Source organism: Calonectris borealis, chromosome 22 (assembly GCF_964195595.1).
Source record: "Calonectris borealis chromosome 22, bCalBor7.hap1.2, whole genome shotgun sequence".
Lineage (NCBI taxonomy): Eukaryota > Metazoa > Chordata > Aves > Procellariiformes > Procellariidae > Calonectris > Calonectris borealis.
This window is the reverse complement of record NC_134333.1, coordinates 6,482,518-6,505,645: the sequence shown is the minus strand read 5'-3', so window position 1 is coordinate 6,505,645 and position 23,128 is coordinate 6,482,518. Positions and strand designations below refer to the sequence as shown.

The window sequence follows — 23,128 nt, the reverse complement described above, 5'->3', positions numbered from 1 at the left end:
GGGGCGATGCTGAAGGAGGGGGTGAGACCCTGTTCACCCACGTGCAGACGGGTAGGACTCCATATTTATGCAAGCTTTGCTCTTACCAGAAGCACCAAGATCATGGGGCCTTGGTAAATGTAGTCGGTATAAACTCCCGCTCGCTTCCCAAACCAGCACCTGCAAGGCAAGGACAAACAGTGTCAGGGACACAGAGTCATAGAAACTTAGAATCATTAAGGTTGGAAAAGACCTCTAAGATCATCGAGTCCAACTGTCACCCCAACACCCCCGTGCCCACTACGCCATGTCCCTAAGCGCCTCATCTACACGTCTTTTAAATCCCTCCAGGGATGGTGACTCCACCACTTCCCTGGGCAGCCTGTTCCAAGGCCTGACCACTCTTTCAGTAAAGAAATTTCTCCTAATGTCCAATCTAAACCTCCCTTGGCACAACTTGAGGCCATTTCCTCTCGTCCTATCGCTGTTACTTGGCAGAAGAGACCGACCCCCACCTCACTACAACCTCCTTTCAGGACATCTGGTGTCAGGGACAAACCTGCAGTGTGAGTGACCTGGATTTACTCCTGTCCTTGCACAATCTCTGTAAGTCACTGTCCATAGGGTGAAAGCACTACAACTTAAACTGCTGTAGCTACTATAGAATAGCTTCACAGGGAACCCGGTACATGGAGGTGCATGGGAGCTTGTGAGGGTGTTTATGGGCCCTGTGGGAACTGGTTATTGTAGGACGAGCAGGGACGACCTTACACGCACACAGGTCCGGGTTGGCTCTGTCCCCAGCAAACCCTGCAGGAGCTCACGCAGGTCTATCCGTGTCCTGGGAGCACCTTGTTGGGTTTTCTTAAATCAGTGCTGTGTCTGCATGTGTAGCACAGGGCTGCTGAAGTCAGGGGGGCAAAACGAGCACCAAAAAACAAGACAAGCTGCCATTCATCTAAACGGGCTCCTTTTAACTTCCCAGTCCGCGTGATGAACTCTTAGGTGCCTGTTAAGTCCTCGATTAGCAAGTCTCTGTGAAAATGGCTCAGGTGGTGGTAGCTTATATCTCTGCTGGTAGATTAAATCCCAGCTCCATTTAGCAAACACATTGTAGGAGCTCTGGCTTAATCTTGCCTTTTTCCCCCTTAAAAAAAGTCTCATTTGCCCTTTGAAGAGAAAAATGCAGCGGCAGGCGGCTGCAGGCGAGGCTCGTGCGGCAGAAAGCCTCAAGGTGGGATAAAAGAAAGAATGGAAGAGTATTATCTTTTTTTTCCTCCCACCTTTTCCCTGTACCCTGCCTCGTGTCAGCCCTTCCAGGCGGGATCCGTGCCTGCCACAGCCCCTGGCACAACTGATCTCCGGGGTATTGGGATAGGAAGGAGAATGGGGAATGAGAGCAATCAGGCTCACTTCTCATTGTCGTAGTACAGCTTCCCAATGGCCCAGGCGACGATGATGGGAAAGGGGATACCTGCAGGTGAACAGACAGATGAGTCTCAGGGATGCAAAGTTGCCACAAAATTATGCTGTAACAGGGATTTTCTCACACAGGGCAAACGGCGGGGTGAGATGATATGGCCACGCAAATCCCGTTCTCCTGCTCTGGCAGCCTTTTTGCAGCTATTTGGGTACAAGAAGAGCTGGAGCAGAGGATGGAGGTGGGCATCACCCACCACTAAAACCCTGGGTACCCGATGGGTGAAGGGGAAATCCCGGTACTCACACCAGCCGATGCAGATGAACATCCACTTGCGGAGCTTGTCTGTGGAGTAGGTGAGCACGATGGCCGTGTGCAGGTAGCAACCCTCGCCGAACATCCAGAAAAAGTTGGTGACGTGGAAGTAGTTGTAGGCGGCAGTGACCAAGCGGCACCAGACCTGCCGAGGGCGTTAGGAGGAGACATGGAGGGTGAAGAGCAGAGCTCTGTGTTACAGTGGTGAAACTGGTGCACAGAGCAACACAGACCCCAGCAGAGCAATTGAACCCACATTTCTCATAAGCCTGGGTTGCCTACCAACGACCACGGAGCCCTGTTTGGGCCCTCAAGTTGCTTTAGTGGCCTCATATCCAGGATCCTCAAGCTCCCCACACACCCCAGCCGCTCGGGGCCAGGCTCAGGCCAGCTGCCTGGCAGAGCTGCACCTACCACGTTGCTCTCGTGCACCTCTGGGTTCATCGTGAGCTGCACCACGAACCACGTGGCATTGCGTAGGATGAAGGCTGTGATCAGGTTCCAGTGGATGATGTTTCTCAGGCACCGGATGCTCCTGACGGAGAGGGGACAAGGCACCATCAGCATGGTGGGTGTCTGGGGGCTGGCCACACTGTGACAGGGCTGCTTGTGGAGCTGAATGTCTTTGTTGGGACCCCGAGGGTGACCTGCTGGGGCCATGCCCTGGGTGAGGTGGACAGGACCAAGGCCAGGAGGTGGAAAGCACCAAGGAGGACCCTCTGCCTCCATAACCCAGTGCTTTAAAAAAGCAGCAGGAGGAAAATAACCCTGAGATAGGCACGATCCCTCCAGACTGGAGAGCAATGGCCATGGGGGAGGATATGGCAAAACACAGGGGCTGGGTACGTCCCCAGCCCGAGGGGTCACCTCCCCGGGCTCGTCCCCCCAGCAGGAGCACAGCAGCGGGTCAGGTCACTCACCGCAGGCGCATGAAGAGGACGAAGGCCACGAGGAGGGCCCCCAGCGAGACGCAGTGCCCCAGGTAGTTGATGATGACAGCAATGTGGTAGTGCAGCTTGCTCTTCTTCTGGTGGGGGGAGATGGGGAGGGGGTCAGCAGCAACCCCAGGTACCACCACAAACCCACCTCCTCCACCACATCACCTCTGAGAGCTCACCGCAAATTTTGGGCCCTTTTTCAGAAAGCAACTGGAGCCCACCCGGTGCAGGACAGTGGAGATGATGGGGCTGGAGGGGGACGCGGCTGGTCGGATGGGGCTAACGTGGACAGGAGAGGCACCAACCTGGCCCTGCAAAGGGCTCAGGCGTTTCACATCCCACCCATGCAAGGTAGCTGCCCCCACATCACCCCTGCTCAGCTCTGGGACATCCCCAACCCATTGTCTGGGGAAATCCTGCTGTAATTCAGCCGAGCTCGCTGGCAACGTGCCATCTGATATCTCAGTTCCTTCCCCGTTGCCCTGGGGGCACATGAGAGGCTGGGATGAATTTGGGCAGAGGGAGCAGGGGATCTCAGGAAGGTGTGAGTGATAATTAAATTAATTGATTGCTCCTGCTGTTAGGCATGCATCCAACCTGTGAATTAGCAATTAACTGAGTGAGAAAACCATTCTTAGCAAGAGACATCAGCATCGTAAATACCAGAGGTGGTATTAACTGCAAATGAACAGCCCATATCTCTTCTCCTCTGCTCAGAGGGGTGGCTTGACCTACTCAGGGGCTTGTAATTCTTGGTCGCCATTTTTTTATCTCTTTCAGCTTCCTAAACATCTCCTTTATTTCATTGCCAGCGGGGAGGGATGGGGTTTGCACTGAGTGCTTGTGTCAGGAGGGAGCTGGGGGCAGGCGATGGGGCTGGAGGGCATATTGATCTGCACCCAGTGGCCATGGGGCCAGACCTCACACCGCAAATCTTCTTGGATTTTTAACAGGGAAGGAAACAGGCATGGCTTTATTTTTGGCAGGGAATGAAAATACAAATCAAGAAGGGGGTCATATATGCTGCGTGCAACCTTGTGTCTGAGATGCTGCTGCGTGCACAGCCCACAGCTCCCTTGGGCCATTCCTGATCTGGATGCTGTTGCCCTTCAAAACTCCATTGTCTGTCCCTCACCCTCCTGCCAAGAGCCCAGCCGAGGGGCTACCGAGGTCCTACCTCTTCGCTGAGGATCTCCTGGCACTGGGAATAGTTGACCCGTGCTGCCCAGCTCCCGTTAGCGAGGCACTCCCTGTAGCCATTATCTGAAAGAGAGGGTGCACGTCGAAGGGTTAACGGTGCGTGGGGATGGGCACAAAGATGTGACCTGATGACACTAATGCAGGGGTCGCTGGCATCAAGCCCGTGGCATCTTTTTACTTTGAAGCCAGCTCAGATGCTGCCTTGGTTGCAATTGCAGAACCAAAATCCTTGGAATATTTCAGACCCGCTTAAGGGCTTTGGGTCTGCACCAGCTCTGCCCCTTGGCACTGGGGGACCCCGACACCTCCCACCACCCAGATGCAGTGGGAGCAGCACGAGTTTGACTCTTTTCCCCTCCGCTGCGCCGTTTGCTTGAGCGATCACATGCCATCCTGCGAGCGCTGCTGCAACGGCAGTGTGAAGTTTTCACTTCTCTCCCTGCATTAGGAGCTTTTTTCGCCTCCCAACAAGGACAGCGAGCGGCAAGGCTAATTGGGAAGGAACAGCCACGACAACCTCGGAGCAGTCTCTGATTAGCATCAGCAGCGGGGTGATGCCAGCACTGGGGCGATGCTGGGCTTCTGCTATTAACAGGGGAGACCATGAGCCTCATCAGGGCGATGGGATGGGAATGGCTCTTAGGCAGGCACAAGTACGGATTAATGCAAAGAGACTCCTGCAACGGCAAGAGAGGCACCACAGAGCAGGAGCCGTATGCATGCAATCTTCCACTGCTGCAAAAACATGTGGGATGGAAAAATGGATGTTTTCTGTGGAAAGCAATATGTTACTTTCATCAAAAGCAGCACTTGAGTGGTCAGAAACTCAACCGTGTGGTAGGAATGGCTTTGGGCACTTTTCAAGTGCCTTCACTTCGTCCCCTGCTCCCAGCATGTCAGTGGCAGTGACAGTGCAGTCACTCGTGCCGGGAGGGGATGAGCGCAAGGTCCTCCAGTCCTTGCTCAGCTGGTACTTGCGGACCTCTGTGCCACCTCCAACAGGCTCACTCCTCTTCCCCTGTCCCCAGGACGGGGACATCAGTCCTCTCCCCCTTCACAGGGGCACATCCAGGACCTGTTTATAAAGCTGCTGCTGCGAAACCACCCTCCCTGAAATTTGGGCTTTTTGCTTTTTTGGTTGACAGATCCCACAGGAACCCCCAATGAGCTCTGTACCCAGAGATGTATTGTCACTCGTGCCCCTGCAGCCCCACGTGGCTCTCTGAACTCCCCCATCCCTCATCCACCATGTCCCCACCAGTGCTGCTCATCTTACTCGTGGTGTTGTACCGCACGCCATAGAAATATTCAGGGCAGGGGCGAGCTACCAGCTGTCCCACCGCACTCCGGGGCCAGCACGTGCCGATCAGGTCTACTGACGCGTTGCACTGGGGACCTGCGAGGAAAAAGGGTAAAGGGTTAGTGGGCCACCATGAGCCACCTCCAGGCTGTTGAAGGATCAAGGTTTGCCCAGAGAGCTGGGGCTGCAGTCGTGGCTGAGCTGTTGGGTCGCTGCAGGCTCAGCCCCCAGAAGAGCCTCATGGCAGACATTAAACGGGGTCTGTGCCAAGAGTCCCCAAGGGTTGGTTGATCCATCCTGGCCATGACTATTGCCCTGGTCCTGTCTGAGCACCTGGGTTAAGCTCAGTTCTGGCACAAGCCTGGTTTTTTGACCCGGCTTCCCAAGTCAGCTTGGTGTTCCCTGGCTCTGGTCTTCCAGCCCTGCTCCTTTCTTCAACCATGTCTTTGGCATCCAGCCCCACAACAGCCAGCAATAAGCCAAATTTTCTCTTTCCCAGTGGTGACTCCAGCCTGGTGCTGGTGGGATGCTCCTCAGAGCCCCTCCAACACTCTCACACCTCCTGGCTGCAAGATCTCCTTCCTAGCCGTTCCCGTTGGTCTCTTCCAGCCTTTCCCGGGAAGAACACTCCAAGACTGCTGCTGCTATTTCAGATTTCAAACAGGACTTGTGTGCTTTTCCCAGCTACACAAGCGTGCTAACGTAGGCATTAGGTAGGCCAGATTGCAGGCTTTTTTATGTATAATTTGTGTATATTTAGAACAACATGTACGGTAGCTAAATATGTCCTAGCTACATCTCAAAGTGAGGTAGGAAGCACAACGGCTGTAACATCCATTTAATACAATCCTTGGCAGGCAGCAGGTGGATGGGCAGCAGACCCTGGAAGGGGCAGAGTTCAGTGCAAACCACTCTTGGGTACCAGAGATGTTTGTGCTGCCGGCGCAGAGACAGGCATTGCCATTTCCTAAGACAAAACACCCCAATTCACAGCTCTCTGGGTGCGAGAACACAGCGTTTCCTCTCCACCCGGACTTGATGGTTGTTATTTGAATGTCTCCTGAAACTTCCTATGGATAGACTCGGCTAAAGAGTGACCGAACAAAAAAAGGAAAATACTGTGTTATTAATATGATGAAGGTTTTCATGGGGGAATATTTGTTTTCATTGATTATCTGAAAAATTGGCTCCTTGGTTTCTTGGGATGTTCTCAGAGCAAATTTTCAGTGCAAAGAAAAGGAGGGTTTTCTTCAAACATCTTTGTAAGGGAAAACAACTTCCAAGCGTGTGAGCTGGGGAAGCATCAGAGTGTGGTGAGCATTACCTTCTGCCTTCCATAGCTTGTAGTGAGAAATTAATTTTAACAATGACCTTTGCTTTAAGCTTTGCTAATGTGTATGGTTGCTGCGGCAACCTTCACTTTAAATTAACTCTTTTAAGCCTGTATTTCTTAGGAAAAAAGGTGCATTTAATCACGTGTAGTGTGCATGTCTGTGCTTATCTGCATCCATTAGCATCTGTTGAGCTCCTTAGTTGTTTTGACCCAAATTTGACAGAGAAATAGAGGGTCACAGAAAATGAAGTCCCTGTTTAAAATTTTATGATAATATTCATCCAGGTAGAGAAAAGACAACAGATAATTGCTTCAACTAAGAACAAAGTTAAATTGCAAGTGCTCTCCCTGTTAACCACCTGGGAATCCACCCAGATGAGAAGCTGCTTGAATATCTGGAATAGGAAAAGCTTCGCTTGGAATAGCCCAGCACAGAAAAATGGGGCTTGCACAGTGCTAATGTCCAGAGCAGGTCATGCAGTCATCGAAAACCCTCCCTGTGACTGGTGGGGCTGAGCACAAACTCCATTTTCTCGTCATCCCCTCATGCCTCAGTTTCCCTCCAGCATCCCAGGGGCTGTGCTGGGGCACAGATGCAGACTGCTCAGAGAGGAGAAGCAGGAAGACTCAGTAATTAAAAGTCAGCAAAGCCAGAGAACGGCAGCAATGGTACTCTCCATCAGTTAAAACAAAACCACAGGAATGCCATTAATAATCAAAACCAAGATAGATTCGTGGAAATGATGTGGACAGACAAAGGTGGCATCGTTCTGTTATACGTCTGCTCAAGTCTGGATTTAATATCTCCACATTTCTCCAAGGCATTTGATTTAATGCTGCTTGGCACTCCCATTAAAGCGCTATGGACACCCACCAGATGACAAACCGAATGGATGGGTCTTGCAGTCCCACCACGGCAGGGATGCGGGGTAAAGGTGGAGCAGCATCACCAGGAGCTCGGCCCCCTCCTCGTCCCATGGGTTGTGGTGTGAGATGGCATTCGGGCTTGGGGGCTGCAGTCGCGTGAGCAGAGATCAGGCTCAGCCAGGCTGTAGGAGGCTCCTGGGACTTCACCCTGTGCACAGCAGGCTTCGCCCCAGCACCGCTGTAGGCAGCATTTTGAGGTCTGTCCCACCAGATTTTAATCTAATGGGTGGCTGTAATATTTTTCCCAGGCGCACGTTGAGAAATGCTCGATGAAGAAAAGCTGCAGCAAGCAGATGCTGCTCTTTCTGCTCTCTCCAGCATATAGGGAAGAAAAAAAATCTCCTGCTGGGGAAGGGTTAAGTAAAACAGTGAAGACAAAGAATGCCACGAGGGCTGCGATGTCCTGTTTGCCCAGCATGACCCTCTGCTCCAGCTGCTCCCCAGTGGCACGCGGCTCCCAGCATTTAGAGCACTGTTTAGCATGGAAATTATATGTATCAGTGCTAAATGCTTTCATATCTGCTTGGCGGCCCATCCGTATTTGCAGGGGGATTATTCTCCCAGGTTCTGCAGATGTCTGCTCCAGCTTTCTCAGCACCGTTGGCTGCACAGATGGTTTTGGTCTTTGCAGCTTTACAGCAGGAAAGGTCAATGAATTTCCTACCTGCATCCAATCCCCCTGACTGGGATTGAATCTCCCTCCCACACAGAAGAAGGGCATTTGGGATAAGAAGGAGCTGGTCCTGCTTTGAGATGGGGAATGTGGCTCGGGGGGAGTCACTCAAATCCCTTCTCACCCTATTTCCTTTGGGTTGTGCTGCTTTGAAGCAATACCAAGGATTTCCTTTCTTCTGAAGGAAAAAAGTGCCTGTCCAGGGACTTACACTGAGACAACTATATCACAATAACTGTCTCAGGATAGCTATAGCAATATCGCTCCTGGTTATATAAAACGTCCTTCTCCAGCCTGCTTCCACCACTCGCAGAGGCCCCTGAGATGGCTCCAAGCTAAAGCCACGCAGCCGTGTGAAGCTTGGCAGGGTAAAGCTCTCCAGTCCCAGCTGATCTGCCAAAAGATTTTGAGCAAATTTAAAGAGGATGGCGCATGTTTATCCTGGGTCAGCACCACCAGACGTGTGGCCACGGTGCTCTTGAGCTGATGCCATGAGGTCTGAAGTGTTATTGTACCATCAAACCATTGCTGGGATGGTGTGAAGAGGACTAAAGCAAAGGTTGTGCTGATATAACCGTGCTGGTAAACATGTCCTCATCTCTGGGCAAAGCTATGCACCAGCGCAGCATCCTAGCTTGCTGCAGTGCCCCCAGCGATGCGACAGCTGCTCGAAGGGTGAAGCCTTTCTCCCCTTGTGCAATGCAAAGGGGCCAGGAGAGACGATGGAAATCTGAGTCGCAGGCTCATTCCCGTGGTTGGGAGTGATGGGGTTATTTACCCAAGGTGTCTCAGGAGGCTGAGTAACAGCTGAAGGGTGTTAGCTCATATCTCTACCTGTCCTGAGCTCTTACTCAACCACAATTATCTCTGTCCATCCCTGATGTCCTCAGTAACTGCGTTGCTGCTGCTGCCTCTTGAGCAGGCTGAAGCCTCTGGTTCCTTGAGGGTGTCCGTGCTGCAGCATTTGCATTTTGTAATCAAGGCTTCAGCTCCACATCTAATCAAAATGTACTCAAGTCAGCGCACAGAAGGTTGTTTGTCCCTCCCAGGCAGCTCCACTACACTGGTGGAGCAGAAGGAGCCATTTCACACCTTATTGCCCCAAAGCAAGGGCCTTTGGGGGGATGATGTTATTTCAAGGTACTGATGTGCCAAGGAGGGGTGGCTTAATCCCAGCTGCGGAGCCACTCAGGTACTAAATGCTTGAGTAACACCTTGCAGCATTGAGGGAAATGCCACTGGGGGACAATTTATGTTAACATGGGGTTGAAATTGGGGTGATGGAGCTGCTTGCCTTCCCCCTGAGTCATTGGGTACTCAATATGGCTGGGAGCAACCGTGGTTGTCTCAAAATACTCAGATCCTTGCTCACACCCTACCTCCAGCACAGCTTTTGGTGGCATTGGGTGTTTCTGTTTATCTTTGTAAGAGTCCAGTCCTTCAAAAATCCCCAGCAATCCTCCCAAGCATTCAAGTTCCATGGTCCTCAATGTAAAATAATTACACAGGCTAATTAAGCATTATGATAGCAAAGTGTCTGTAATGAATTTTCAGCTTGTTGCTATTCACCATCATTAACAGTCCCCTTGGGTCTTTGTTGCTATTCTAGAGAAGAATAAATAGGAGGCATCAAACCTAGCTTCTGCCATTGGTATTTGATGCATCTGCTCAATGTCGTCACTTAAGACTGATCCACGTACAGCTTCTGTGGAGCATATATATTTACTGAAATATATATGGGACATATCTTAGTCTCCTGGTATGACCCATAGAGTGGTTGGAGTTGTGTTATTACCAAGGGTAGCAGCAAGTGGTTTATTCCCTGGTATTGGCTGGGCTTTGCTGGTGGGTGAGCAAAGAAGCATAATCCCTCGCTGGCAGAGTTTTCCTAGCAAAGACTTCTAGTTTGGCTAGAGCTGAACAGAGTAGCTGGCAAGGATCTTACTGCATCCAGTCCAAAGTACAGTTTAACTGCTGTAGCTGCCGCTCACGCCGAGATGTGCCAGGACACTGTTTCCTACCAGAAAACCTCACCACCTTCGTCCCTCCTCCACTACAATAAAATCTATGAATATAAGCAAGTTTCTATTGATATCCCTGTTTCCTAGATGATGGAGCAGAATGGCTTTATCGATACCAGTATACACGTAAACCACTATGATTTTCCATATAGGTGAGTTCACATTTTTTGGTTCCCAAACCTGCTGCAGCATCACTGCTCTCCCTTGGTGCTAAGTCCCTGCCAGGACTCATTGCTGCCTCTTTAGCCCCTGCTCAGCTCCTTTATTAGTATTTCTGCCTTGGTGGGAGAGATGCCAATGGGGCTGAAGGGAAAAGAGGCGCTGATGTTGTTAATTTGACCTTTATGAATTTAAATTCCAATCTCTCCCCAGGGGACTCAGTGAGTGAATGAAACAGCAGCGGCACGAGAAGGGACTGCTGGAGCAGCATCAGCCGTTTGGGGAACTGAGCTGGAGCGGGTGGAAAGTCTCTTGGTCAAAATATCACCCGCTGTGAAACGTGTTTCCAAACCTGTCTGATAAAGTGCCCACGAAGGAAATGCTCTCATCGCTCGCTGCTCTCCTGTGTTTCTCAGCCACAGGCTTCTGCTATATCTGGACTAACTTGATTTGCTTTATTTAAATGCAAAGCTACGCTCCCTTCCCCTCCTTGACAAAACCTCCGGTAAAAAAAAAAAGACATTTCTATTCAGTTCTGCCTAGCTTTGGTGTCATTTTCCTTTGCTTTAGGTGAACTTGCAGTGGCAGGAAACATTTCTTCCCTGGGAAGGAATCAGCTGTGCTCCCCTCTCTCTCCTGAGCCCACACACGGGATTGAGGGTAACAATTTATTGTGCTAACAGTCTAACAGCTTAAAGGAGTGAATCATGCAGCCAGGACCAGCCGGGGCTATGAGCAATTGGGTGCCAACTCCTTGGGCTGATCCAAGCTCGAATGCTACGAACGGCAAAACAACCCCGTGAGCACTCCGAGCTCGCTCCGCTCGAGTGCTTTCTGCTGGGCTGCTTTGGAAAAGCCTCATCTATTAATTAGGAAGAGGCTTTCCCATCTGCTCAGATCCTCCTTCCTTCCCCAGGGAAGTGCCACGATGGGAAGCGGTCCTGCAGCTGCAGGGGGATGCTTTGCCCCGACGGGTGAAATGACCTTGTCCCTCGCTGACGGGCTTCGTGGCAGGGCGAGGCGAGAAGCAGCTGCGCACAGACCCCGGGGAGCTGAAATCATCAGGAAGACAAATTCACGGTCTGAGGCCATCTGTAGGCTGGGAGCCCTTGGGACAGGCACCTATTCACCCTGGGCGAGGGACGCTGCTCCTCGCTGCATTCCTTTTCAAGCCTAATCTGGGAATTTCTTGGTTTCCAGGTGGTTGGGGGTGCAGCTGACCCGACTTTCCTAATGCACCACGTTGACCTCAAGTCCAGCCTGATCTGATTTCTGTCTGGAGGAGAAAATATTCACTGCTCCTGAGGAAAGCAGCCTTTCTGATGGTGTGGCCAATTGTGTGGGGATGCCCATGTGGCCCAGCACTGACCAGAATCAGGGGCTCACCAAGAGGTATTTTTGATGCATACCTAAAATATCAGGTTGAACCATCACACCTGTGCAGGGAGCCTGAATGCCAGGGGACATCGCCCTGCGCTGGGGACAGTGTGCTTAGAGGAAGACGGGTAAATCAATGCTGATAAGAGGGCAGGACAAGGGAGCTCTGTGGGGCTCAGCTCCTCCGCTCCCTGGGACGAGGGTTTGCTTGCAATGCCTGCACCCCATGAGCCTGGTGAGCATCACCCCGGATCTCCACCACACTCCTGTGAGCAGAGACCTTTCCAGCTCAGTGTGTGCACCTCGGAGGGTGCTGGCACCCTGGTGATATCACTGTCCAGCCATGCATCCTCATTAAAAAGTGTGAGATCAAATAATGAAGGGACTGGTGACCCGGGAGAGGAGGAGAGCCCATGGCGGGCTTTTTTTCAGAGGAGGGATGCTGCACACGAGGCAGGGCCCCTCCGTGCATCCAACTGATGCCCTGCTGAGCCGCGCGCTGGAGGACCGCTGGGCTCGTGTTATCGGCATGTGCCATTTCCCAAGGGTTATGCAAACATTAACAAATTAAGTCTCAGGGCCTTGCTGAAATTCTCATTAGCGTCATCCTAACAACTCTCCGTGTTAAACAGCCTCGAAACAAAGTTTCCAGTTTTGTAAATATCCCTCCCTAGGAATCGTTGCCTGACTCAGGCAGGGCTTAAATGGACCCCAAGGATGAGGGCTGGCGCTGAGCTCCACTTACCAAGCAGCAGACATAAGACAATTAGTTTCATCTCTACCTCTTGTTCTAAGCCCCCTGCTCAAGCTGGAAGCGGCTCTCACATGCGCCAGCCCCATCCCACGTTGATGAGTTACTCAGGGATGACAGGTCGGATGCGTGGAGGAGCTGGAGATTTTGCAAATCTGAAGCCTGACATGTTGTGCTCCCCTGTCCCAGGGTGTTGGGCACTCAGGTGCACTAAATCCTGCTTGGATTCCTGCTAATCCCTACTCAGCAAAACCCAGTCCTTGCAGAAAGCAACACCCACTGCTTGAGAGCGGTGGCGATTGCAGGGCATATCCATCAGCAAAGCCATGGCAGAAATTCTCCCCTGTCTCTGCCCTCTCCCCTGGGCTCAGGAGGTTCCAGCAGTGGGTGGCAAAGGCCATGAGCTGGGCATGAGGAGGCTCTGGGACCTGCCTGCTGCCCTGGGTCGTGCCACCGCCAGTCCGTGCGTGGCAAGAGGGCCCTGCAGCGCTTGGCTGGTGCTTCTGTGGGTCAGAGCCCACAGAGCTGGACACATGTTGCACCAGGGGAGGTGAGTAAGAAGAAAAACAAATGTCATTTATGGCAGCCTAACGTGGCCAAGGGCAACCACATTGCCAAGCAGAGTGATGAAACCTTCAGGGAGCAAAGCACATGAGTGATGATCACGTTTCTTATCTGCACCGTGCCCAGGCCAGAGACCCACAGGCATTTCCATTTCCACTGGCAGCCTTGCCCTCCCTCGGCTTTCTGCCTCCATTTCTTGGGCTGGGGATGCTCTGGAGATGCTCCTTGCAGGGCCATGGTGGCCTGGGCTCGGCCAGGCACGGAATCAGCCGGTGCCAAGCTGTAATTTTTCAAGAAGGAGTTTTTAATGCTGCTGTTAATGGGAGCCGGGTGGCGGGCAGCCATCCGTCAGCGCTGGGCCTCCACGGCCATCTGTCACCCTGATGGAGAGAGCTGCTCTGAGCTGGGCAATTGCTTGGTGCCTGCTCTGGTCTTCATTCAATCATGGGAAAACGAACTCCGCATCATCCCTGAGCTGGGGAAGATTTTTCTCTTCATCCCTGTGAGCTCCTCTCCTCTCCCTCAGCCACCTTTCCTCCCCCAAAACCTGTCGCTGAACCAGACCTGCCACTGCTGAGGTGACATCCAAGTCACGTCTTGAATATAGGCTAAAAGCCAGTTTTGGCACAAACACATCTTGGGCCTGACCCGGTTGGGTGCAAACCTACGTACGGGTGTTGAGTAGGAGTGAGCTGCCTGTGACCCTGCTGGTCTCACCCAGCTCGGCTGAGCCAGCCGTGGCCATGGCCACGTCCCCAGAAGCAGCTTGTGGCTGGTGGCCTCCCAAAGAACTCAATGGCACACGTCTAGGAGCACTGGGGGACGGAGGGTGGCTGAGCCCTGAGCACATGGTGGCCACACTGCATTGGTGATGTGGTCTCCGCAGAAAGTCACAACCTCCAGTTGTCACCCCTGGGCAGGGGGATGGCGGGGGGGTGGGCATAGGGGACAAAGGTCCTGGTGTCCCTGGGCATGGCAGAGAACGGGCAGCGTGGGTGCAGGGACAGGGCAGATGTCTCTTTGCCTCAAGCTCAGCCCAACAGACATTTATTTTCTCTATTTTTAACTCTCCTGAGTTCTGCATCTTCTACCTGCCTCAACTGTCACCCTGCAAAGAGGCTGCTGCAGCAGCACATCCCACCTCACCCCGAAAAGGAGCCGGGCAGCTGCAGATCAGCCCAGAGATACCCCTCAACCCCCTCTTCCAGCCATCCTTGCCACCGGGCTCCCCTGGGGAGGGCTAGGGTGGGCTGGGGACGCAGGGCACTCACCCGTGTGGTTTGTGACAGGCGGCAGGCTCTCGCAGTACTGCTCTTGGATGGAGGCTGCAACTGGGCTATCCCAGAGGAGAAACGCCTGCACGGGGAGAGAGCAGACCAGAGGCAGGGTTATATGTGCAATATGCCACTTCCTCAGCCCCCGATCCCGCCTTGGACATGGGTCAGATCTGAGCTTGTCCACGTCTCGGTGGATGCCACCCCCAAAGCTGCACGATGGACACGTACCCATTTGCAGGACAGGTTTCCCAGCCCAGAGGAACTGGGCTTGTCCAGCCTGGGGCCATGAGACTGACGCTCTCTGCTTTGTTTCCCACCCACCGATCCTCTCCTGCCTCAAATACCCCCTCAGCAAACCATACTGCAGCCCTGCACAGCCCCTGCCAGGCCACGGAGCTTCTGCTATTTAGCAACTTAATCAACGCTTTTAGTTTTAGCATCTTTGCATCCTGAGAGCAGACAAGGGAAACATGATGAGCCTGACACGACGCTCAGATTTTCAATACCCTATTAAAATCACAGCCTTGTAAGCTGTCAGTGGGAAGATGTTAATACACGTCCTTAAGGAGATTTGATCCACAGTCAACCAGGTCTGGCTAAAGCCTTTTTTCAGGAGAAGGGTTTGTCTGCAAGCACTGCCATTCCCATTGCATTGGGAAGCATTGACCAGGATCTATCCCGTCCCTTCTCCAAAGCAGCTCCCGGGCGGCTCTGCAGTTCCACTGGAAGTGAAAACCATCAACTCTGTCTACATGGGGAGCTATTTTGGAAATTATGGTGTCTTTGCAGGAGTTTGGGGAGACTAAAACCGAGGAAGGCAATTGCAAGAGGAAGACGGCAGGGGGATGGTGTGTTAGACCCGAGGCTCACCAGGGAGGCGATGGGGGAAGGAGGGAACCTGCTGTTTTGCAAAACACACAGATTTCTACCAGAGCAGCTGCCCATTTTCTCCTCCAGCTCAGAGAGGGTGACAGGGTGACATGGGCTGATCCCCTCTGCTCAGGGGACGGATGCCAACGGTGGATGAGGCATAACTCAAAAACCTGAGCTCAAACCTGAGCCTGGAGGCAGGAAAGGCTGCAGCCTCCTCTGCTTGCCCACAAGCTCCCAGCTCCCCAGGGCGGTAGGCTCGGACACCCTCCGCCCTCCCCACAGGCCAGGCTGGTCCCTACTGCCTGATCTCCCTTCCCGACTGCCATTTACCTTCAAAACTGCTCTGGGTAGGGAGGAGACGGTCCTCCTCTTGCCCTTTAGCCATATAAACACTGGCTGCTCTTGCTGGCGCACCCACCCTGCGCCTTACCGAAGCATTAGCAGGATTTATTCAGACACGGAGACAAGCTCAGCACCCACTTGCTCTTTTCCAAACAACTATTTACTGCCTTGGGAAGCTGGTTTTGACAGCAAAAGAGATGTCAGGCAGACGTATAAACGGAGCTGAGAATAGCTTCCTTGTTATGACTGCTCCAGATGGCACAGGGGATCCGGCAGCTAAACCCTGCCCCGAGAGCGGGTGCTGTGTGGGGCTCCCCTTGTGCTGGTCCTGCAGGAGCCGGGAACCTCATGGGTCTCTTTGCCAAAGGCTGAGACCAGCCAAACTCCAGACATGGGGTAAGCGGGGTGTTGCGGGGTCAGCTCCCCTCTGCGTTGATGCCCGCAGCTGGTGCCCACCAGATGTGGTGGCTCTTTGCGTGGGCAGCTGGGACAAAAGAGTTCCTCCCAAAAGGGGCTGGGCTGGTTTGCCTACCTGAACAGGCTCTCAAGTGTTAATTGGATGTGTTTCTCCTAATCGCAGCCTGCTCCAGCCTGGCAGTGCCCGTTCTCCTTCCAGACACAGGGAGAGGTCTTGGCACTGAGCAGCAACATGGACCAAGCTACAGCTAGAGGGGGGTATGGATCGAGTGCGGACTCTGGCTCTTTGCAGGCTTTGTAAATGAGCTGAAACCGCTACAGAAGGAAGAAAGAAGGAAAAAAAAGGTTCCCCAAAACACAATAAACCCTAACAGCTTTTTTACCAGGCTCTGAGCCTTGTCTCACTGCAATATGGCCAATGCTCTCAACAGAGGCAGAGGTTTTTTCCCACTCCCGTCAGCCCCAGCTCGAGGGGGATAAGCCGGGAAAGGTGGCAGCTCCAGGTGGATTTGCACAAGCCAAAAGCATCCTGATCTGGTACCCTGACAGTCGGGCTCTCGTCTATGTTTTGTTCTGTGCGGGCTACGTTAACCCCTCACCAGGCTTTGCAGAGACTAGGTCAAAGCTCCGTCCTTGAAGAGCTTCGCCTGCCAGAGCATTGCTGCCGTAAGATGCCACATGGTGCCCAGCAGGTCCCGGCCTGGCCAGGCTGGAGCCAAACATGCCTCAACAGCCCCAAAACGGCAGTGGGTCGTGCTCAGGCCAGAGAGGGGCCGTGTCCCTCTGCCCTTCTGGCCCTGCTTTGACATAGGCTATGGCAAAGCATGCTCTGCGGTGAAGAACACCTCTGCGACCTCTCTCAGGCTGCCAAAATCCCGGAGAGCTTCAGCTGAGCGCTCAGCTGCAGGGGGAAAGAAAACCAATCTGCTTTTCTAGAAGCAGCCACTTTGCACAGAGGTCCCGGTCAGCCTGGGGAGTTGCTCCCGCGGAGACGATGGTTCTGCAGGGAGCTGCATGGGCCCCATGAGGCCCCACACTGATAGCAGCTTCTCTTCCATCAGGAGCCACCAATGTCTCCGCTGTTGCCTCAGCATCCACCCATCTCCCTTCCAGGCTCTGCCAATGTCTCTGTTTTACACTTGGAGAGGCATCGCAGCAGATGCCGATGGCGCTGGGTTAACCTTGGACCTCACGGAGCAGCACGCTCCGTCCTTTCACCCCCACGTTTCCTGCAGCAGGATCAGCCGGCCCCCACCAGTCCTCACTGCACGGCTCAGACACCAAATCTTGATGCTCCTCCGGTGTTTACTGCATGCCACACATGGCAAACGCCAGCTGCGGTCGGTGTCCCACCACCCACCGAGTCAAGGCTGTCCCAGAAGGGAAACTGAGGCACTGAGTACCGCTTGCCTAAGGTCACTCAGGCTGTGCTGCACCACGTGGGGCAGGTTGCTCCTCTACGGACCCCCAGCCGTGCCCTGATGCGATGCCATGATCCGATGGGTTTTTTGGAGCCCACAAGGGGCATGGGGTGGCCGGTCCCCTGGGCCAGCAGATGCAGCGCAGCAGGCTGAGATGGTGTCAGCTCTTCGGCACGAGGAGGCTGGGGGTCTCACTGCTGGTACGGGTGTGAGCAGCAAAATTACACACACACAGAGAGCATCAATCCTCTGACCTGCCACTGACTTAGCAGCAAAATTCGATTAGTAACAATTAGGAATTAATGTCCCCCTGCAGTGCTTTTCCTCTCCAAAGCAATCCACAGATATTAATTAATATATTCACATCTGAGTCAAACATCAACCCCCCTGTCCCGTACTACCCAGAGACAGGCTTGTCCCCCCTTGATATCTTATTGCCTCAAACAAGATTGGATCTGTGTGGCAGGAAGGGCTGACAGCTCTGAACAGCGATAGATGGCTCTTGGCCTAATTAGCAATCTAAGATGGGGCTTGGGTTTTCCACTGCCTACAGGGCTGTAATTGGAGAGTGGAGCAATTAGCAGGATGAAGCAGTGGCTTTGCACAAAGCTGGAGAGGTCAGCGGGACTGATGGATGGTGATGGCCACGGACACCCCCCCGGGAGGGGTGGTCAACACCAGCCACCCTGGAGTTGTCCTTGCTGTAGGGACCTTTCTCACCCCTTGGTTCTGCTCCCCAGCTTGGCCGAGCTTGCTGCCCCCTGAGACACTTGATGTGGAAGAAGAAAGACCTCCGGGGACACACAGGTAGGGGAAGGGCTGACACAGTCTCTCTGCCCTGGACCTTTGCTGAGATCCCCCGGGGTTTCAGGCTGGGATCGAGTCTGCTCTTGGCGCCGAGCCTGCAGGAAAAGGTGCCAGACTTTGGGTGTTAAATACAGTGAGAGTTAAAGGAGCTGGATGCCAACCTCGGGCGGCAGAGCAACATCAGCGGCGCGGGAAGGGAGGGCACGGAGCAGCACGTCTTGCCAGCCAAGGCTGGAGGTGGCCTTGAAAAGCCTGACCGAAAGAGCTGCCCCCTCAAATGTGCTTGGAGGTGGCCATGGTGCCTCCAGCCCCCGCTGCCCAGCCCTCCCTGTCCCCTGCCTTCACTCCACCATGGGGGATCTCTTTACCCTTGTCTCCTCTGACTTCCAGGCACCGTCTTCTGCAGCTGGTGAGCTTCTTACCACCTCCACCTTGAGGGCTTTCACTTGGAGAAGTCCCATCCCCAGTCCAAGCCATCAATGAAACCCCCAGGGAGCACCTGGCCCATTAAACCCCCCCTTCCAACCCCTTGCCTTAGCCCTGACAGTCACCTGCTTTCCCACCCCCTGAGTTCAAGGTTTCTCCGAGACCCCCACTTTATTAACAAGCACCCCGGTGCTCCTTCCCTTGCTTTCATACAGATCCACATCAGAAGCCCTGCTAGCGTCAAAGCACCGAGGCAAAGCGCAGGCAGCAGACCGAGGCTGCAGGCAAGAACCACAGGGGGATTTTCTGTGGCTGATGTTATCTGGGGGGAAGAGCAGGGAGCAAGAATGCCTCCATCTGGCATTAAAATCTGTGAAGTTATGAATTTAGCCATATTAGAGGGCCAGCCCCCATCGTTGTGCAGACAGAGGCTTTGGTGTGAGTATTTATTCTGTTTGGAGTCTCTCTCTGAGCGTGCTGGATGCAGACCCTAACAAAAGAATATCAATCAGGGCTAAATGAATGCCCTGTAAAACCTGATTTATGAGCAATTAAAGGTTTTCCTGGATTAAGCTCTGGTCTCTCTCATAAATAATTCTGACTTCATTTATCTATCAAAAGGGGCATGGATTTTTGGGGACAGGTGAAAAAAGAATAATGGCATTCGGATAGTGGAAGCTAAAGGCACAAACAAGCTGGGGAAGGGGACACTGCATGGATCAAAGCATCCTATGGCATCCGGATTTGCCAGAGCAAAGGCTGCTAAAGAAGAGTTGGAGCGACGGACACAAGTGCACGGGAGGGCTGTTTTTCTAAGGTGGTGGTATGAAACTCTCCTGCAGATTGTACATGTGGGACCTGTGTGCATTCACAGATATTTTCCTTTTGGGCTGGGAGATTTGTTTTCCCCAGCTGCCTCCCAAGACCCGCATCTCGGCTGCCCCAAGCCTCCTCCTTCACCCATCACCTTTTTAGGGTCATATCCTGGGCTGAACATCCACCATTTAATTCACCTATCATTTTCTTCCAGTTTATTTGCATTCACAGCTAGGGAAAGCTTGGCCACACCAAAGCTGCATCTGCCATTGCCTTTCCAGGGCAAATAGTACAGGATTTCAGGGTGAAAGAGGGACTATGATCTGCAGAAGGCCAACACCCTTTGCCCCCTGCCATCTGAATGGAGGCGATTGCTTCTGATAAAGCAGGACACTGCAGAGAAGGAGGGTCTCTTCTATTAGCTCAAAATACAGTTAGGGAAAAAAAGGAAAAACAGCAGATGGGCCTCGGGGTATGTTATACCATCTTCAGAAAGAGCCGCCCGCTCATGAGTGACAGCTCTCAAGCTTTGGACAACAGCTCCTGGGCTCTGTTTGGTGAGGGAACCCCATGCTAATGATTTGTGCTTTCCTTTGGGTCCAAATACTGTTTCTCCCTGATAAAACCACAGATGCAGCCTCTCTAAATGCTGCAGACTCGGACCTCAGCTTGAGCTTGTCGCTCACAACAAACTTCTGGGCCAGCCCTGTGCAGGATTTCTGGTGAGCAGAGCTGTATTTCAGGGCAGGGTTCAGCCGGCTGTGCAGGCTCTGCTCATCGTATTTCTATATATTCATCCTATGGCGATAGAGCAGCTATTCTGGGAACAGGCTGTGCCATTTCCATTCACTTCTTCACTGGAGATGCGAAAGCACGGGGATGATTTCATACACACTGAATCAACTCCAGCTTTTAAGGAAAGCGAGGACTGGAAGAGATCCCCAGGGTCAGCATGTCCTGCTACTGCAGCTCTGCGTCTTATGCAAGGATTTCAGCAGCGAAGGGGTAAGGGGCTGGTTTTGGGGCTTATTGCTGCTGGAGCTGATCAAGGGAGAGGGGAAACTACCCCACCCCCAGCACCAAACTCTGTTTTTTCATAAAATGCTTTTGCAAACAGTTTTATCAGCCCCAGAAATGTCATCAGTTCCTGACAAAGCTGCAGGTGAACTGTTTCTTTTTAACCACTTGTTTAGTTTGTGTAAATGACTTGCAGGGTGCAAGAAAGCATTTTGCAGCAAGTTTGGCTGCCTGTCTCCTGATCTGTCTGTCCGACCCCCTGAGGGATGTCTAGTCAGCAAGGCAAGGTGGACAAATTGATGCTAAACTGGAGCTGCTGGCCAGATGCATGGGGAACACCTTAGCTGTGCCAGCCCAGGGATCTGCAGGCTGCAAAATTTGCAGAGATTCGCCCCTGCTGAGCTCTCTGTTGCAGCTGGACTGCTGCAGGTCTCTGCACTCGCAGGCTGGACGCTGCTGTGGGTACGCCTGGCTGCAGGGACGTGCTCACTTAAGGCTGGAGTTTCATGGTCCTTTAGCCCATGCTGTCCCCAGGAGAGGGTTGGGATTGTGCTGGAAAAGGGTCTGAATTTTGAATGCATATATTTATAAGAAAAAATAGATAGTTTGACTGCAAAGGGGGGTTTTGTAGATTGGGTGTTTCTTTTTGGAGCTGGCTGGGAGAGACTTCTCTTTGCTTAGGCTGGTTTTCGTGACCCCCCTCCTGGTCCCAGCCCCAGCTTAGGGGTAGTTTTGCTCTCAAACTCTGGAAGCTTTCTGAGGATTTGGCCTCCTGTCTTCACCATCCTGGGGGAAAACCTAGGGATGGCTAGGGAAACTCCCAAGCCTGAGGAGGTTTAGCAGAGGATGGGAGCTGTGTCTCAGCACCTTTGGGCTTTTTTTTCTGACCACTTTTTGCACACACAGCAGCTATCAGGAGCTGTCATGCTCGCTTGGCTGTGCCCATCTCAGACCCTGCCCCTATTGCACCGGGTCTGCGGCTTTACCAACAGTGTCCCCACATATTGGCCAAGGAGGACCTGGGCTGGGGGGAAGAGATCCTGCCCTGTCTCACCTTCATTTCTTACATCGGAACCAAACAAAACCTGAACTGGGGAATATAACCGCAAGAGCTCCTATCAAGAGGGTTAGGGATGTGCAGTTATAGGAGAAAGCAGCTGCTCAGCAGAGGAGCTTTTAAAAGCAAAACCAACTTGGCAAGGAGGTCGCCTGGCGCGTATCAGCTCTTCTCATTGCTTAGGTGAGAACTTTCCTATCCCAAAGGTGCAGCTAAATACTCCTCCCTGCTCTTACCGCCGGTGATGCAGGGTGAGAAACCAGCCCGTGGGGTACGAACCGCAATGGTGCTAATGGGGAGGGCTGACCCTCCGCTTTTTCTGCCGTTTTAAGTCTGCAGTCACAACTGGGCCACTGAGACAGCGTTTTGCAGAGCGCCAGGCAATTTTTTTCTTTTAACCCTCTTGATACAGAGGTTTAATCAAAAACCTGATCGTTTTGTTTAACTGCCTACGTAGGTTTGTTCAAATAATGTTCAAGATTTCACTGGAAATGTTTTCATGTCCTCGTTTCTCCAGGGTTTGGGATTTAAACATGCTTTGGGCTGGGAACATTTCCTTTCTCCATGAGCCCTCGGGGAGGAGGAATATTGCTTCTGACAACACATTTGCATTTTGTGCAGAGCTGCAAAATTAGCAGTGGCTACAGTTCCACAGCGAGCAATTTAGAGAGGAAAGTCTTGTGCTTTGTGGGTGGGGGGAAAAGGAGAGGTTTCTTTAGAAAATCAATTAAGGGGGGTACAATTAGGCATTGCATTTGTGTTGTCCCCATCCATCACACCCCCAGAGCAGTCACCCCCTCCCAGCAGCCTAAGGGAAACTGGTGGCAGCTGGTTTCACTGGGAGGTGCGAGGCGGGGAGCTGAGCTGTGCTTGGGAGGACCTGGCTGCAAGTCTCCCCCCCTTTAATGATCCTTTCACTGACTCCAGCCCCCTCCCCGCTAGTTTTTGGGCATCGCCAGCTCTTGCCAAGCCCCCGTGCCTCCACTGGAGGAATCCTCCCGAGGGCCCTTTGTGTAGCGGTTTCTCCTTTTACTTTTCCCTTCCTTCAAAGAAATGGAAAAGTCATTGCGGAGAAAGCGAGCGGTGCAGGGTGCGGAGGGGTGGTGGGGAGGAAGGCAGAAGGGCCCTTCTAGGAGAATAGGACTTAAAAGCATCTTACCTGCAGGAGGAGGAGGAGGAGGAGGGCAGGACGTAGGCTGGGCACCATCCTTAACCCCCACTGCGCCCAGCTCTCCGGGGCATGGTTGGCAGCGGTCCCCACTCCTGCTGGGCTCCTTCTGCCGTCGGGGATAAAATCCTCGGGGCTTCCTGCGAAGGAGCGTGCCCGGGGCCGGCGGGGCTGCTGGGCGGCGGGCAGGTACCTTCACCCTCCCCTTCGCTCAGCGACCCGCTCCTGGCTTTTATAACCTCCCTCGGAGCCGGTCCTCCGGCTTCCCACCTTCCAGCTCGCCTGGCGATGGGCTACATCCCTCCTCACCAGCCTCCCACTCCCCCTTTCTCTCCCTCCTCCTCTTCCTCCTCCCCTTTTCCTTCCTCCACCTTCCTAGTGCCTTCCAACTCTTTTTTTTTTTTTTCTTTTTTCCTTTCTCCTTCCCTTCCTCAGCATCTTTAGCAGCAGAAACTTCCCACCGGTCCAGGGACCCCCCACCTGCCCCCGCCCCCCCCCGGCTCCCCCTGGACCAGGCTCTCCCCTCTCTGCCAGCCCCCCCGCACTCCCA

General features: G+C 53.1%; 1 protein-coding gene across 1 annotated transcript in view; it reads right to left on the bottom strand.

Moving 5' to 3' along the window:
• The window catches only part of CRHR1 (corticotropin releasing hormone receptor 1), a 28,323-nt gene extending 5,706 nt beyond the window's left edge, over positions 1-22,617 (bottom strand). The window contains exons 1-9 of the mRNA XM_075171853.1: positions 22,570-22,617; positions 14,229-14,313; positions 5,129-5,248; positions 3,830-3,915; positions 2,635-2,741; positions 2,129-2,249; positions 1,706-1,859; positions 1,393-1,453; positions 87-159 (exon numbers count right to left, since the gene is read on the bottom strand). Coding sequence (XP_075027954.1) covers positions 87-159; positions 1,393-1,453; positions 1,706-1,859; positions 2,129-2,249; positions 2,635-2,741; positions 3,830-3,915; positions 5,129-5,248; positions 14,229-14,313; positions 22,570-22,617 — 855 coding nt within the window. The remainder of the gene's footprint in view (positions 1-86; positions 160-1,392; positions 1,454-1,705; positions 1,860-2,128; positions 2,250-2,634; positions 2,742-3,829; positions 3,916-5,128; positions 5,249-14,228; positions 14,314-22,569) is intronic.
• Between the last annotated feature and the right edge of the window lie 511 nt (positions 22,618-23,128).